We start from the raw sequence: 12,688 nt of genomic DNA on the forward strand, positions 1-12,688 counted from the left end.
GATGGTAGAGAAAGAGGGAAAACGGAAGGATGGGGAGAGAAAGAGGGAAAACAGACGGAAGGATGGCAGAGAAAGAGGGAAAACAGACGGAAGGATGACAGAGAAAGAGGGAAAACGGAAGGATGGGGAGAGAAAGAGGGAAAACAGACGGAAGGATGGCAGAGAAAGAGGGAAAACGGAAGGATGGGGAGAGAAAGAGGGAAAACAGACGGAAGGATGGCAGAGAAAGAGGGAAAACGGAAGGATGGGGAGAGAAAGAGGGAAAACAGACGGAAGGATGGCAGAGAAAGAGGGAAAACGGAAGGATGGGGAGAGAAAGAGGGAAAACAGACGTAAGGATGGGGAGAGAAAGAGGGAAAACAGACGGAAGGATGGCAGAGAAAGAGGGAAAACAGAAGGATGGGGAGAGAGAGGGAAAACAGACGGAAGGATGGCAGAGAAAGAGGGAAAATGGATGGAAGGATGGCAGAGAAAGAGGGAAAACGGATGGAAGGATGGCAGAGAGAGGGAAAACGGATGTATAGGGAGAGAGACACCGGATGGAAGGATGGGGAGAGAAAGAGGGGAGATGGATGAAAGGATGCAGAGAGAAAGGGGCGAGATTGGAAGGATGTGGAGAGAGAAGGGACACTGAACAGAAAAGGGTAGAGAGATAGACACTGGTTAGAAGGAGGGAGAGAGAGAGACATTAGATGGAAGGATCAGGGGAGAGGGTAGACGCTGGATGGAAGGGTAGGGAGAAAGAGGTGACACTGGATGGAAGGATGCAGAAAGAAAGAGGGGAGACTACTGGAAGGATGGGGAGAGAGAGGGGAGACACTGGAAGGATGGGGAGAGAAAGAAGAGAGCTGCTGGATGGAAAAGGAGAGTAGTGAAAGACTGGAGAATAAGAGGAAGGGGCATGGGGAGAACAAGGGTGAGAAAAAGATGAAAAGCCATAAGTAAATGAAGGAAATTAAAGAATGGATAGTAAGAATGAATTAAATCTGGACAGAGAGAGAGAGAGAGAGAGAGAGGCAGAAAAATATTGAAGAAAGCAAAGAAAAAGGAGAGAAAAATGACAAATGGCCAGGAAACCCTGGCAGAAGAGTTAAGCGAAAACGAAGGAAAGCAGAATCTAGAGACTGGGAGCAACACAATGAGAAAAAGTAAATGGCCATACAACAAAGGTAAAGAAAATAATTGTATTTTTAATTTAGGATAAAGTAATATGGTGTTAATAAAGTTTCAGAGACCAATACTTCCTTCCTTAGGTCAGGAGAGGATACCGTAACAGCATTATACTGACCTGAGGCAGGAGGTTTTGGCCTCTGAAAGCTCACTGAAAAGGATGTTAGGCTATTAAATAAATTGTCTGAAATCTGATGCACTGAAAAGCAGCACTTTACCCTGTGTGACAACTGTATCTGAGTGTGACTACATTTTACTGGGGGAGGGGGGTAGAGAGAAAATTTTGTGCCCACCCACTTTGGGTTCAGGCCCACCCAAAATTGGCAGTCTGGCTACGCCACTGGCTGGAGGCAAGTGAACTGATTACACACACACACACACGCTGACAGAAATGAACTCAGACAAAGGTAACTAAGCAGCCAGCTGAATACACACACCCATACCCACGCTGGCACGAGATATCCCAGACAAAGGGAAAGTAACTGAAAGCCCCAAACAGGGGAACACAGATTCAAAACCAGAGCACAACGTTCTGACAGAGAACTGCAAAGGCTTAGCCTCAAAGGAATGTAACACCAAAGCAGGGGAAGCAGGAACCTGTAGGCTAAAGTACTACCCACTGACGTCAGCTCAAACCCTGACAGCCAATCAGGAATGAAGTCCACACCCCTCCCCTGCCAGACCGGCAGAATCATAACAGTAAGTCTTACCGACCAATGATCGTTTCGACTTCAGTGCATGAAGAATAAAAGTAAAATGTTCGTTTTGAAATAATGCCAACTCCAAGGACGTAGATGAAAAGTATGACACAGTCCTAAACCAATCGTTAATAGGTCACATTCCATAGGCTTGTGACAAATATAACACATTTAACAATCCCATACCACCCAAGTCCCATGTTTCAATACCCATATCAACATGCTACATTTCAAGAAATCTCATCTGTAACAAAATCATTTTTACTTCATTCATACTATAACAACATTCAGTAATACAGTGTGTTGCTGTGGTCATTTAAGCACCTCTTTTTTTTGTAGCAGTCACCTAGCCTTTGACAGTCTCTTTCACTTTGCTAAAAAGTTCTTAAATAACAGCAAAACTCGCTATTGCATAATCTTTTCTTCCAAGTATGTATCTGAAATATTGGCTATCCACAAATAAAAAGAAATAAACAAACAAAGGAACACTCCATGCAAACTAACCATAAACAGGTGTTTTCCCCGGCAGAATCACAACTACTAGCTGTAGCCCAGAGTAGGTATTCTTCAGATGTCTGAACATGGGTTCCACACTGTCTGCTCCCTGGGCATATTTACAGAAACATGGCTGACCCTGGATAGGCATTCCTGCATCTCTTGAAATCTTCCTCAGTTGTTCTGTGAAGGACCTAAAGAAGGCATATAAATTTGAAATTGTAATCTGAAAAGGACATTTTAAAAGTATTCTTCTTATGTAGGTCCTAAACAAGGAAGTAAAAATCATTACATAAGCTAAAAAATTTCCAAAGCTTTTCTAATGTGGCCCACAAAATGATCTCATTATCATTAGGAGAAATTCCAGGCCAGGGCTGGCTATCACCCCAAATCTGATCCTAATTGGTCCATTCTCAGGGACGTTATTGGGTCAATTAATCAGCCAATTTATTTATTCATTGCTCACCTAGTTTCTATGGTTCAAGGCAAGTTACAATGGACATTCAAATACATTAGTTATGACAAATATGATCTTGAAAAGCAATAGCAAGACATATTTAAATGGAATACAGCACATACAGACTCATATTCTAGCTAATGGACGACTACAATCACCACATAAGCATTTTTTTTAGCTCAAGTTAAAGTGCTCAAATATCATAGTCTTCTAAACTTCAAAATAAAACTGTCATCACAAACACACATTGTTGGCTACTAGGCAAAATGTAATTAAGACAAACAATTCTGAAGGTGACAAATCACTGTATCGAGTACTGTTAAAATGAGATTCTGCATGATGAAAATGGATCCTTTATGCCTAAGTCAGCAATTCATAGCCAGATTTACTAACCTCTCTTGAGACATGCATATCAATCTTGAAACTATTTCTTAGATCATGTATATGTATATTATTTGGACTATGGGGGAGAAGGGTTAGGAAATCATATGCTAATCTTGTATGAAGATTGCTAAAGAAAAAGTTCAGCAATCTCATGAGCATTGGGAGCACAATTATTGAAATAAGAACCAGGTAAATGGGGACCCTGGGTCACAAATGGCTTTAATACTATGAGAGAAGAGAATAAAATGCATAAAGTTTGCTTAAGAACACAAAATATGGGCTTACTTAAGATGAACTTCAGTGCACTGTCGCTGTGGAGCAAAGCAGGCAATTGCCCATACTTTTATTTCAATTCCAGTATGAAACTGTTTATTCCTCATATCCCAAACTCCTTGAACAGGCGTCGCAATTGCTTTATTCTGAAAAATTAAGAGGAGGTTACAAATCTACAAAATGTACCTGTGTGCTTTATTTAACCATCATAAACTGCTTCTGGAAACAATGGGATACATTCTGGGTTCAGAAAAGAGAATCTTATTACCCTAACAGTTTTCCCTTGCTTTTATATAACAGGTATTACTGAACTTCAAACTGAATTTCAGATGTTTTGGGGTTCATAATATTGATGCTGAGTCAGAAAGGGTAAAGACTATGGCAGGGGTGTCCAATATACAACCTGTGGGCCAAATGAAGCCTGCTTTCAAATTGCAACACAAATTTTGTAAACTATAAAGGTACAATTTTTGTTAATAAAAATCTACACTCAACCTATTGTCTGTTGTCTTCATATACATATATAATTATAATACAGCCTACACCCCCTTCTTTCTTGCATATCATAGTGACTACAAAATCAAATAGATAAAAACAGACGTACAAAGCACTCCGATATTCAGCCCCCCCCCCTAAAAAAAAAAAAAAAAAATCAATTCTGATAATGCCAGGGCCCCTGACCTTATGATATAGTTCACAAGAGACTTCCAAAGCTTAACTATCCTTTGAGTGAAAAAATATTTCCTCCCATTTGTTTTAAAAGCATTTCCATGTAATTTCAATGAGTGTCCCCTGGTCTTTGTACTTTTTGAAAGAGTGAAAAGTCAATTCACTTTTACCCATTCTACGCCACTCAGGATTTTGCAGACCTCAATCATATCCCCCTCAGCCATCTCTTTTCCAAGCTGAAGAAGGCTAAACTCTTCAGCCTTTCTTCATATGGGAGGAGTTCCATCCCCTTTATCATTTTGGTCACTGTTCTTTTTTGAGATACAGTGACAAGAACTGAACGCAATACAGAGGTTTATAATATTCTTGGTCTTATTTTGCATCCCTTTCCTAATAATTCCTAGTATCCTGTTTGCTTTTTGGCCACCACTGCACATTGGGCAGAAGATTTCAGAATATTATCCTAGATCTTTTTCTTGAGTGCTGACTCCTAAGGTGGACCCTAGCATCAGGAAGGGAAAATTATGTTCTTACCGTGATAATTTTCTTTCCTTTAGTCATAGCAGATGCAGCCATTACAGATGGGTTGTGCCAATCAACCAGCAGAGGGAGATAGAGAGCACACTTTTTTCAGTGCCTCATACCAGCTTGCTCCACTGCCTCTCTTCAGTATTTGAAGCTTCCAAAGCAGTATGGCAAACCGCAATGGGAATAACATGAGCTTTCCTCACAGCGAACGATGGCCCTACAACAAAGGGCATTAACTCAGAATGGAGGGAATGAAACATCCTCCCGGAAGGCATAAACTCATCCTCCACTGAGACATAAATGTAGGGAATAAACTCATCCTCCCAGAGGGAATAAACTCATCCTCCAAAACATGAAACTGGAGGGAATTAAGTCATCCTCCTTTAATTGAACAAGAATCCTGAAGACTGTTTTCCGACTTTCTCCCAAGGACGGAATCTCCAGGAAACATGAACAGAACCTGAAATAGATTTACAGCAGATAGCAATCAGACAGGGAGGGATCATGGCTGCATCTGCTATGACTAAAGGAAAGAAAATTATCACGGTAAGAACCTAATTTTCCCTTCCTTGTCATCAAGCAGATGCAGCCATTACAGATGGGATGTATCAAAGCAATCCCTAGATAGGGTGGGAACAAGCCACACCATGCACCAGCACTTGCGCTCCAAAATGTGCGTCCCTCCAGGCAGCCACATCCAGCCTGTAATGTCGGGCAAAAGAGCTTAGAAGCCCATGTTGCTGCACTACAAATCTCTTGAAGAGAGAGTGCTCCAGTTTCAGCACAAGAAAAGGAAATTCCTCTAGTGGAATGCGCCTTAAAGGCATCAGGCGGAGGCCGGCCGGCAAGCAAATAAGCTGAAAGGATAGATTCTTTGAGCCAGCGGGCAATAGTGGCTTTAGACGCTGGAGACCCTCTGCGAGGACCTGATAGCAAAACAAACAGATGATCAGAGGTCCTGAAAGAGTTAGTAACTCGCAGATACTGCAGCAGAGTGCTGCGCACGTCCAACAGGTGCAATTGCCCAAAAGATTCTGGAAACTCCTCCTTGACAAAGGAGGGCAATAAAATAGGTTGGTTTAGGTGAAACGCTGAAACCACCTTAGGCAAGAAGGAAGGCACGGTCCGAACCGTGACCCCGGACTCTGAAAATTGCAGAAAAGGATCTCTACAGGACAGCGCCTGGAGCTCTGACACCCGTCTCGCCGAAGTAATGGCCACTAAAAAGATGGCCTTCAGTGTCAAATCTGTCTCTGAAGCACGCTGAAGCGGTTCAAAGGGAGCACCCTGAAGGGCTTTCAGCACTAGCCCCAGGTTCCAAGCTGGACAAGGTGCACGCAAGGGAGGACGGAGCCGAAGCACCCCTCTAAGAAATCGTGCCACATCTGGATGAGCAGCTAAAGACACGCGTTCAACCTTGTCACGCAGGGAGGCCAACGCTGCCACTTGCACCCGCAGGGAATTATAGGCCAAGCCTTTTTGTACACCATCCTGCAAAAAGTCCAGAATCGGCGAGACAGGAGCCTGCAGGGGTGTGATCTCTTTGGAAGCACACCAGACTTCAAACTGGCACCAAATCATGGCATAAGCCATGGAAGTGGAACGCTTGCAGGCTTGCAGGAGAGAGTGGCAATTACTTTATTGGAATAGCCTTTGTCTCTCAATTGCGCCCTCTCAATCGCCAGGCCATAAGACCAAATCGGCCGGCGTCCTCCATGGTCACCGGACCCTGTGACAACAGGTTTGGAACCAGAGGTAACTGAAGGGGATCCTCTACTAGCATCTGTCGGAGGTCCGCATACCAAGGCCTCCTGGGCCAATCCAGGACGACGAGAACCACTTCTCCTGGATGCAGCCGAATCCGCAGGAGCACTCGCCCTATCAAGGGCCACGGAGGGAGCACATACAGTAGGCCCGGAGGCCAGGGTTGAGCCAAGGCATCCAACCCCGCCGAGCGAGGATCTCTCCGTCTGCTGAAAAAGCACGGGACTTTGGCATTGATGCTTGTTGGCATTAGATCCATCACGGGCTTGCCCCACTTGGCACATATCTGCAGGAATACTTCGTCTGCAAGTTCCCACTCTGCTGGATCGATCTGATGCCTGCTTAGATAATCGGCTTGCACGTTGCTCTGACCTGCAATGCGAGCTGCCGACAGAAACTGTAGATGCAGCTCGGCCCAGTGGCAAATTTGTTCGGCCTGCGCGGCTACAGCTCTGCACTGAGTGCCGCCTTGTCGATTTATGTAGGCCACTGCTGTCGTGTTGTCCGACATCACTCTGACAGCCAATCCTTCCAGGGTCACTTGAAAAGCCAGAAACGCCTGAAACACTGCTTTCAAATCTAGGCGGTTGATGGACCACTCCGACTCCTCGGGTGTCCATAGACCCTGGGCATGCTTCCCCTTGCAATGTGCGCCCCAGCCTTTCAGGCTGGCATCTGTCACCACTAGGCACCAATCGGGGAGCGCCAGCGGCATTCCTCGCCGCAGCATGCTGTCTGAGAGCCACCACTCCATACTGAGTCGGGCCGCAGGGAGCCAAGAGAGTCTGCATTGATAATCCTGAGATACTAGAGACCATCTTTGGAGCAGAGCATACTGTAGAGGTCTCAGGTGCGCTCTCGCCCAGGGCACCAGTTCCATGGTGGCCGTCATCGATCCAAGCAGCTGGACAATGTCCCAAGCTCGCGGGCGGGGCATCCTCAGGAGCAGACGGACCTGATTCTGAAGCTTGCACCGTCTTTGCTCGGGTAGGTACACATACCCCGAGGCTGTGTCAAACCTGGCCCCCAAATATTCTAGAGACTGCGAGGGGGTCAGGTGACTTTTGGCCAAATTGACGACCCAGCCCAGAGATTGAAGTACTGAGACCACTCTGGCTGTTACATGCTGACTCTCTGCAACAGAGTCTGCTCGAATGAGCCAGTCGTCCAGGTACGGGTGAACCCGAATACCCTCTCGCCTTAGAAAGGCAGCTACTACCACCATAACCTTCGAAAAGGTGCGGGGAGCTGTGGCGAGGCCAAAAGGCAAGGCCCGGAACTGGAAATGCTTTCCCATCACCGCAAACCTCAAACTTCTGGTGCGGGGGCCAAATTGGTATGTGCAAGTAAGCTTCTTTCAGGTCCAGAGACGTGAGAAACTCTCCTGGCTGTACCGCCGCAATGACGGCGCGCAGGGTTTCCATGTGAAAATGCCGTACTCTCAGGGACTTGTTTAACTCTTTTAAGCCCAGAATAGGGCGAAAAGACCCTCCTTTTCGCGGCACCACAAAGTAGATGGAGTAGCGGCCGCAGCCGTGTTCGGCGGGAGGTACCGGGGACACGGCCCCTATCTGAATCAGACCTTGCAAAGTCTCCTCTACCGCCGCCCGTTTGGCGGCAGAACCGCATCGGGACTCCACAAACACATCTCTTACAGGGGCGTCGAATTCTATTCTGAAACCGTCTCTGATCAGGTCCAAGACCCACTGATCTGAGGAAATCTTGGCCCACTCCTCGGCAAAGAGGGAAAGACGTCCTTCGATGACAGGACTCGAGGAGAGGGCCGGCGTACCATCATTGAGTGGGTCGCCCCTGAACTCCAGGCCTTGAGCCAGTGGCTGTGGAACGTTTGTCCTAGCGAAAGGAGTTCCTTTGCTGAAAACGGGCACGAGAAGTGAACCCAGCAGAACGCCCCGGGCAGTACCTTCCAGCTTCACGGAAGCGAGGTCTGTAAGAGGAGTGGACTGCCGCACTCTTAGAGGAAGGCTGAGGCCTATCTTCGGGCAAGCACTGGGGTTTAGCCTCACCCAGGCCCTTCACAATTTTCTCCAACTCCTCACCAAACAGGAGAAGGCCTTGAAAGGGCAACTTCACCAACCTTTGCTTAGAGGCCATGTCCGCCGCCCAATGCCGTAGCCAAAGAAGACGGTGAGCCGCCACTGCTACTGCCATGTGTTTAGCCAAAGCTCTGACAATATCATAAAGGGCGTCAGCAAGAAAGGACAAGGCCGACTCCATCCGCGGAGCCACATCTGAAAAGGGCTCTGCTCCATCACCGGGCTGTTCCACTGCCTGTTGCAACCAAGCCAGGCAGGCTCTAGCAGCACAACAACTGCATGCAGACACCCGAATAGTGAGACCTGCAATTTCAAATGACCGTTTAAGTGCTGATTCCAGTCTACGGTCTTGAATATCCTTCAGGGCAACACCTCCTTCAACAGGGAGGGTAGTTCTCTTTGTCACAGCTGTGACTAGGGCATCCACTTTAGGCATAGCAAAGCGAGCCATATGCTCCTCACTCAGAGGGTATAATTGCCCCATAGCCCTGGAAACTTTCAAAGGTCCCTCGGGGTCAGCCCATTGAGCCGAAATAAGCTCTTGGATGGAGTCATGCAAAGGAAAGGCTCGAGCAGGCTTTTTGGTACTAGCCATCCTAGGATTCACAGAGGAGGCTGTGCCACTGGCAGGGTCCTCAATAGAGAGAGCCTGCAGGGCATCAGAAATAAGCGCTGGCAGGCTCAGCACGGTGGAAAATCCTCACCGCGGAGGGATCGTCCAGATCCTGAGTCACTTCTGCACCAGACTCTGGCTCCTCAGACCATGAAGGCCTGCCAGAGTCCTCCGAATCCTCACAGCCCGACCACGGGGGGGGGGGGGGGGGGGGAATGGAGGTGCAGCACTCTCTGAAGGGGAAAGAGCCCTTCTGCGCTTCATATTCTGCCAATTATCAGGGAATAACGCCTCAGAGGGCATACCCAGGCTAGAATCCACCGGGGGGGGGGGGGGGGGGGGCATTAGAAGAGGCCCCTGCAGGGCTTTGTGGGAGAGCTCTTTTAAGCATGTATGCTTTATGCATTAATAAGACAAAATCAGGGGAGAAAAACTCACCCTGAGCACCCGGATCTCTGCAGGGGCTAGTAGCTCTCATATCAGCCTCACTCCGAGGCCTCCCCCTGGGCTCAGGACTCTCTGTCTCAGCGGAGGTCGCGTCATGTGGTAAATTCAAAACGGCGTCCGCTGCCAGCTCAGAGCGCGAAGAATCGTCGCACGCCATGCTCGGGCCGGCTCTAACGTCTGTAAAGCACGATTTACAGAGCCCCACTGCTGATCTGCGCTTGCCACACTTGGAACACCGCTTTACTGTCTCCGCAGCCATCGCCGAAAACGGCGGTAAAATTCAAAATGGCGATTCACGCCAAATCGCCCCGATTGCAGGCCCACCCCGGAGGAGTCAGAAAACACTCTTACCTCACTGGACCGAGTATCACAGCTCCGGTCCCACAGAAAAAGGCAAGGAAAAACCTCTGTTCCTTTTTTTTTTTTTTAACGCTGTGAGGAAAGCAGAGGTAAATAGAACTCCGGAGGCTCAGGTGAGTGGGAAAGGCAGGGAAAGGGCGAACCTATGTGCCTGCATCCACTGTTGGTGGGGAAGGACAGGGAAAGCTAAGCAATGTGTCCACATCCACGGAGGTATGGGTAAGGCAGGGAAAGGGCGAACCTATGTGCCTTTAAAGTGAAGCTGCTATAGCCTCCAATACCCCTGCTAACAACTGGCAAAAGCACAGGAGCCACCTCCAGGCAGATTTTAGATGGAGCTCGAAGAAGCTGCAGCCACTCTGCTAGGGGAGATAGAGAATACTGAAGAGAGGCAGTGGCGCAAGCTGGTATGAGGCACTGAAAAAAGTGTGCTCTCTATCTCCCTCTGCTGGTTGATGGAAACAACCCATCTGTAATGGCTGCATCTGCTTGATGACAAGGAAATTATGATTCAGATTATTCTTCCCAATGTGCATCACTTTGCATTTGTCCATATTAAATTTTATCTGCCATTTGGATGCTCAGTCTTCTAGTTTCCTAAGGTCTTTCTGCAATTTTTCACAATCCGCATGTGTTTTGACAATTTTGAATAGTTTTGTGTCATCTGCAAATTTAATCACCTCGCTCGTCGTTCCATTTTCAGATCATTTATAAATATGTTAAATAGCACCGGTCCCAGTACAGATCCCTGCGGCACTCCATCTCCATTGAGAAAAATGGCATTTACTCCTACCCTCTGTTTTCTATCCAATAAACTATTCTAATCCACAAAAAGACATTGCCTCCTATCCTGCAACTTTTTAATTTTCTCAGGAGTTTCTCGTGAGGAACTTTGTCAAAAGCTTTCTGAAAATCTGGATACACTACATCAACTGGCATACCTTTATCCACATTGTTTATTCACACTTTCAAAGAAATGAAGCAAACTGGTAAGGCAAGACTTCCCTTGGATGTGTGTTCTGTAATTGTATTCTTTATAATAGTTTCCTCTATTTTGCCTGGCATGGAAGTTGGGCTTACCGCCGGATCACCCCTGGAACCCTTTTAAAAAATCAGCGTTACATTGGCCACCCTTCAATCTTCAGGTACTATGGACGATTTTAACAGGCTACAGATCACTAACATCATATCAGCAATTTCATGTTTGAGTTCTTTCAGTACCCTGGGGTGTATGCCATCTAGTCCAGGTGATGTACGACTCTTCTTGTCCACACATATTTGGATTTATGATCATGTATCTCATTGTTAAATCAAAAGATATACTTGGATGCCTTGGACTAAGGCTTTGTTAATTTTTTGATAAAAGTAAATGGTAAACCCCATTCAGCAGCAAAGCTTTTTATTTTTCTTTAAAAAATAAGTTCCTCTTCATAAACAGGTGTATTTAACTACTCAGTGTCTTCACAAAACATGTGTTGTAAGCACCCACAATTTGCCTCAGAAGTATCTATCCATATACAGGTTTATAAAATAAATTGATAAAAGGCATTCAAAATATCACCTTATTGAGTCAGTTTCTCTATCGCAGCATATATTATCTATATCTACCTTATCTATCTAGTAGATAGATATACAATGGTGTTATGCTGTTGCCGACCTTTTTCAACTTACACTATACTCATGAATAGCAATAGTCAGTTATAAACTGCTCCAGCTTCATCAACATTGCTACCAATAAGAAAAAAAGTGCTCCAGAATGCCAAAAAGTATTCATCCCAACCCCAGGCAATAAAATCAGTACAAACATAACAGTACAGTTCCCCTCCCCATTCCTTCACCCCCTATTACTTAAATTGCCAAAATCCCAGCCCAGTCACCCATCACCACCACCTTAAATCACCCACAAGCCTCACAGATATTGCTCTCCACTACTTCCTACACTCCTCTGATCTACCCCTTCATCTACATCATTCACCCACAGCGACCATTTCCCACCTTTTCAACGCTAACTATCTTCCTGCTAACATTAACCTTTTTCCCAACAATCCCTTCATCTCCAATTTCTGCTGCCCAAAAACAGAATACAAAAATTCTAGGATTATCTGCGGATCATTATACCATTCATCCTTTCCTACTCCACTTATACAACTCTCCAAAAGGGGGACAGAACTGAGCAAAATAATATGTAAAAGGAGTCCTGTCTCTCCACATCCTCTCCAGCACAGTGGAGTTTTCCTTTATCCAATGCATGCAGCCAAGATGAAGTGCAAGTACACCCTAAACAGAATGTGATATTGTTGCACATTGATCCCAAAGACACTTAACACTTCTACAGCTTTTCTACCACTCTACTCTTCTTCTGATGAGGAAAACACTATCTCTCCCTCCCACCACTGTTTGACCTCCCTGTCTCTCCTTTCCTCCCCCCCACCAGTACCTAATAATTTCTGCAAACCAACCCCTGAAACCTGTTTATCTGAAATACCATCTTCCTCCATTGGCTCAGGTCCCTATTTACCAAATAAACTGTAAGGTTCCTGAAAATAAACATGCTACAGCTGCAAGCAAGCAACAACAACAAGAACAACAAAAAGGAAGGTCACTCAGTACTACTACTACTACTATTTAGCATTTCTATAGTGCTACAAGGCGTATGCAGCGCTGCACAAACATAGAAGAAAGACAGTCCCTGCTCAAAGAGCTTACAATCTAATAGACAAAAATAAAGTAAGCAAATCAAATCAATTAATGTGTACAGGAAGGAGGAGAGGAG

At 46.0% G+C, this 12,688-nt stretch overlaps 1 protein-coding gene across 1 annotated transcript in view; it reads right to left on the minus strand.

Annotated features, from left to right (window-relative positions):
• AGO2 (argonaute RISC catalytic component 2) overlaps positions 1-12,688 on the minus strand; it is a 350,472-nt gene that overhangs the window by 69,835 nt on the left and 267,949 nt on the right. The window contains exons 11-12 of the mRNA XM_030219580.1: positions 3,490-3,623; positions 2,373-2,557 (exon numbers count right to left, since the gene is read on the minus strand). Of these exons, the coding sequence (XP_030075440.1) occupies positions 2,373-2,557; positions 3,490-3,623 (319 nt within the window). The remainder of the gene's footprint in view (positions 1-2,372; positions 2,558-3,489; positions 3,624-12,688) is intronic.

The sequence above is a fragment of the Microcaecilia unicolor genome, chromosome 1 (assembly GCF_901765095.1).
Source record: "Microcaecilia unicolor chromosome 1, aMicUni1.1, whole genome shotgun sequence".
NCBI classification, from domain to species: Eukaryota; Metazoa; Chordata; class Amphibia; order Gymnophiona; family Siphonopidae; genus Microcaecilia; species Microcaecilia unicolor.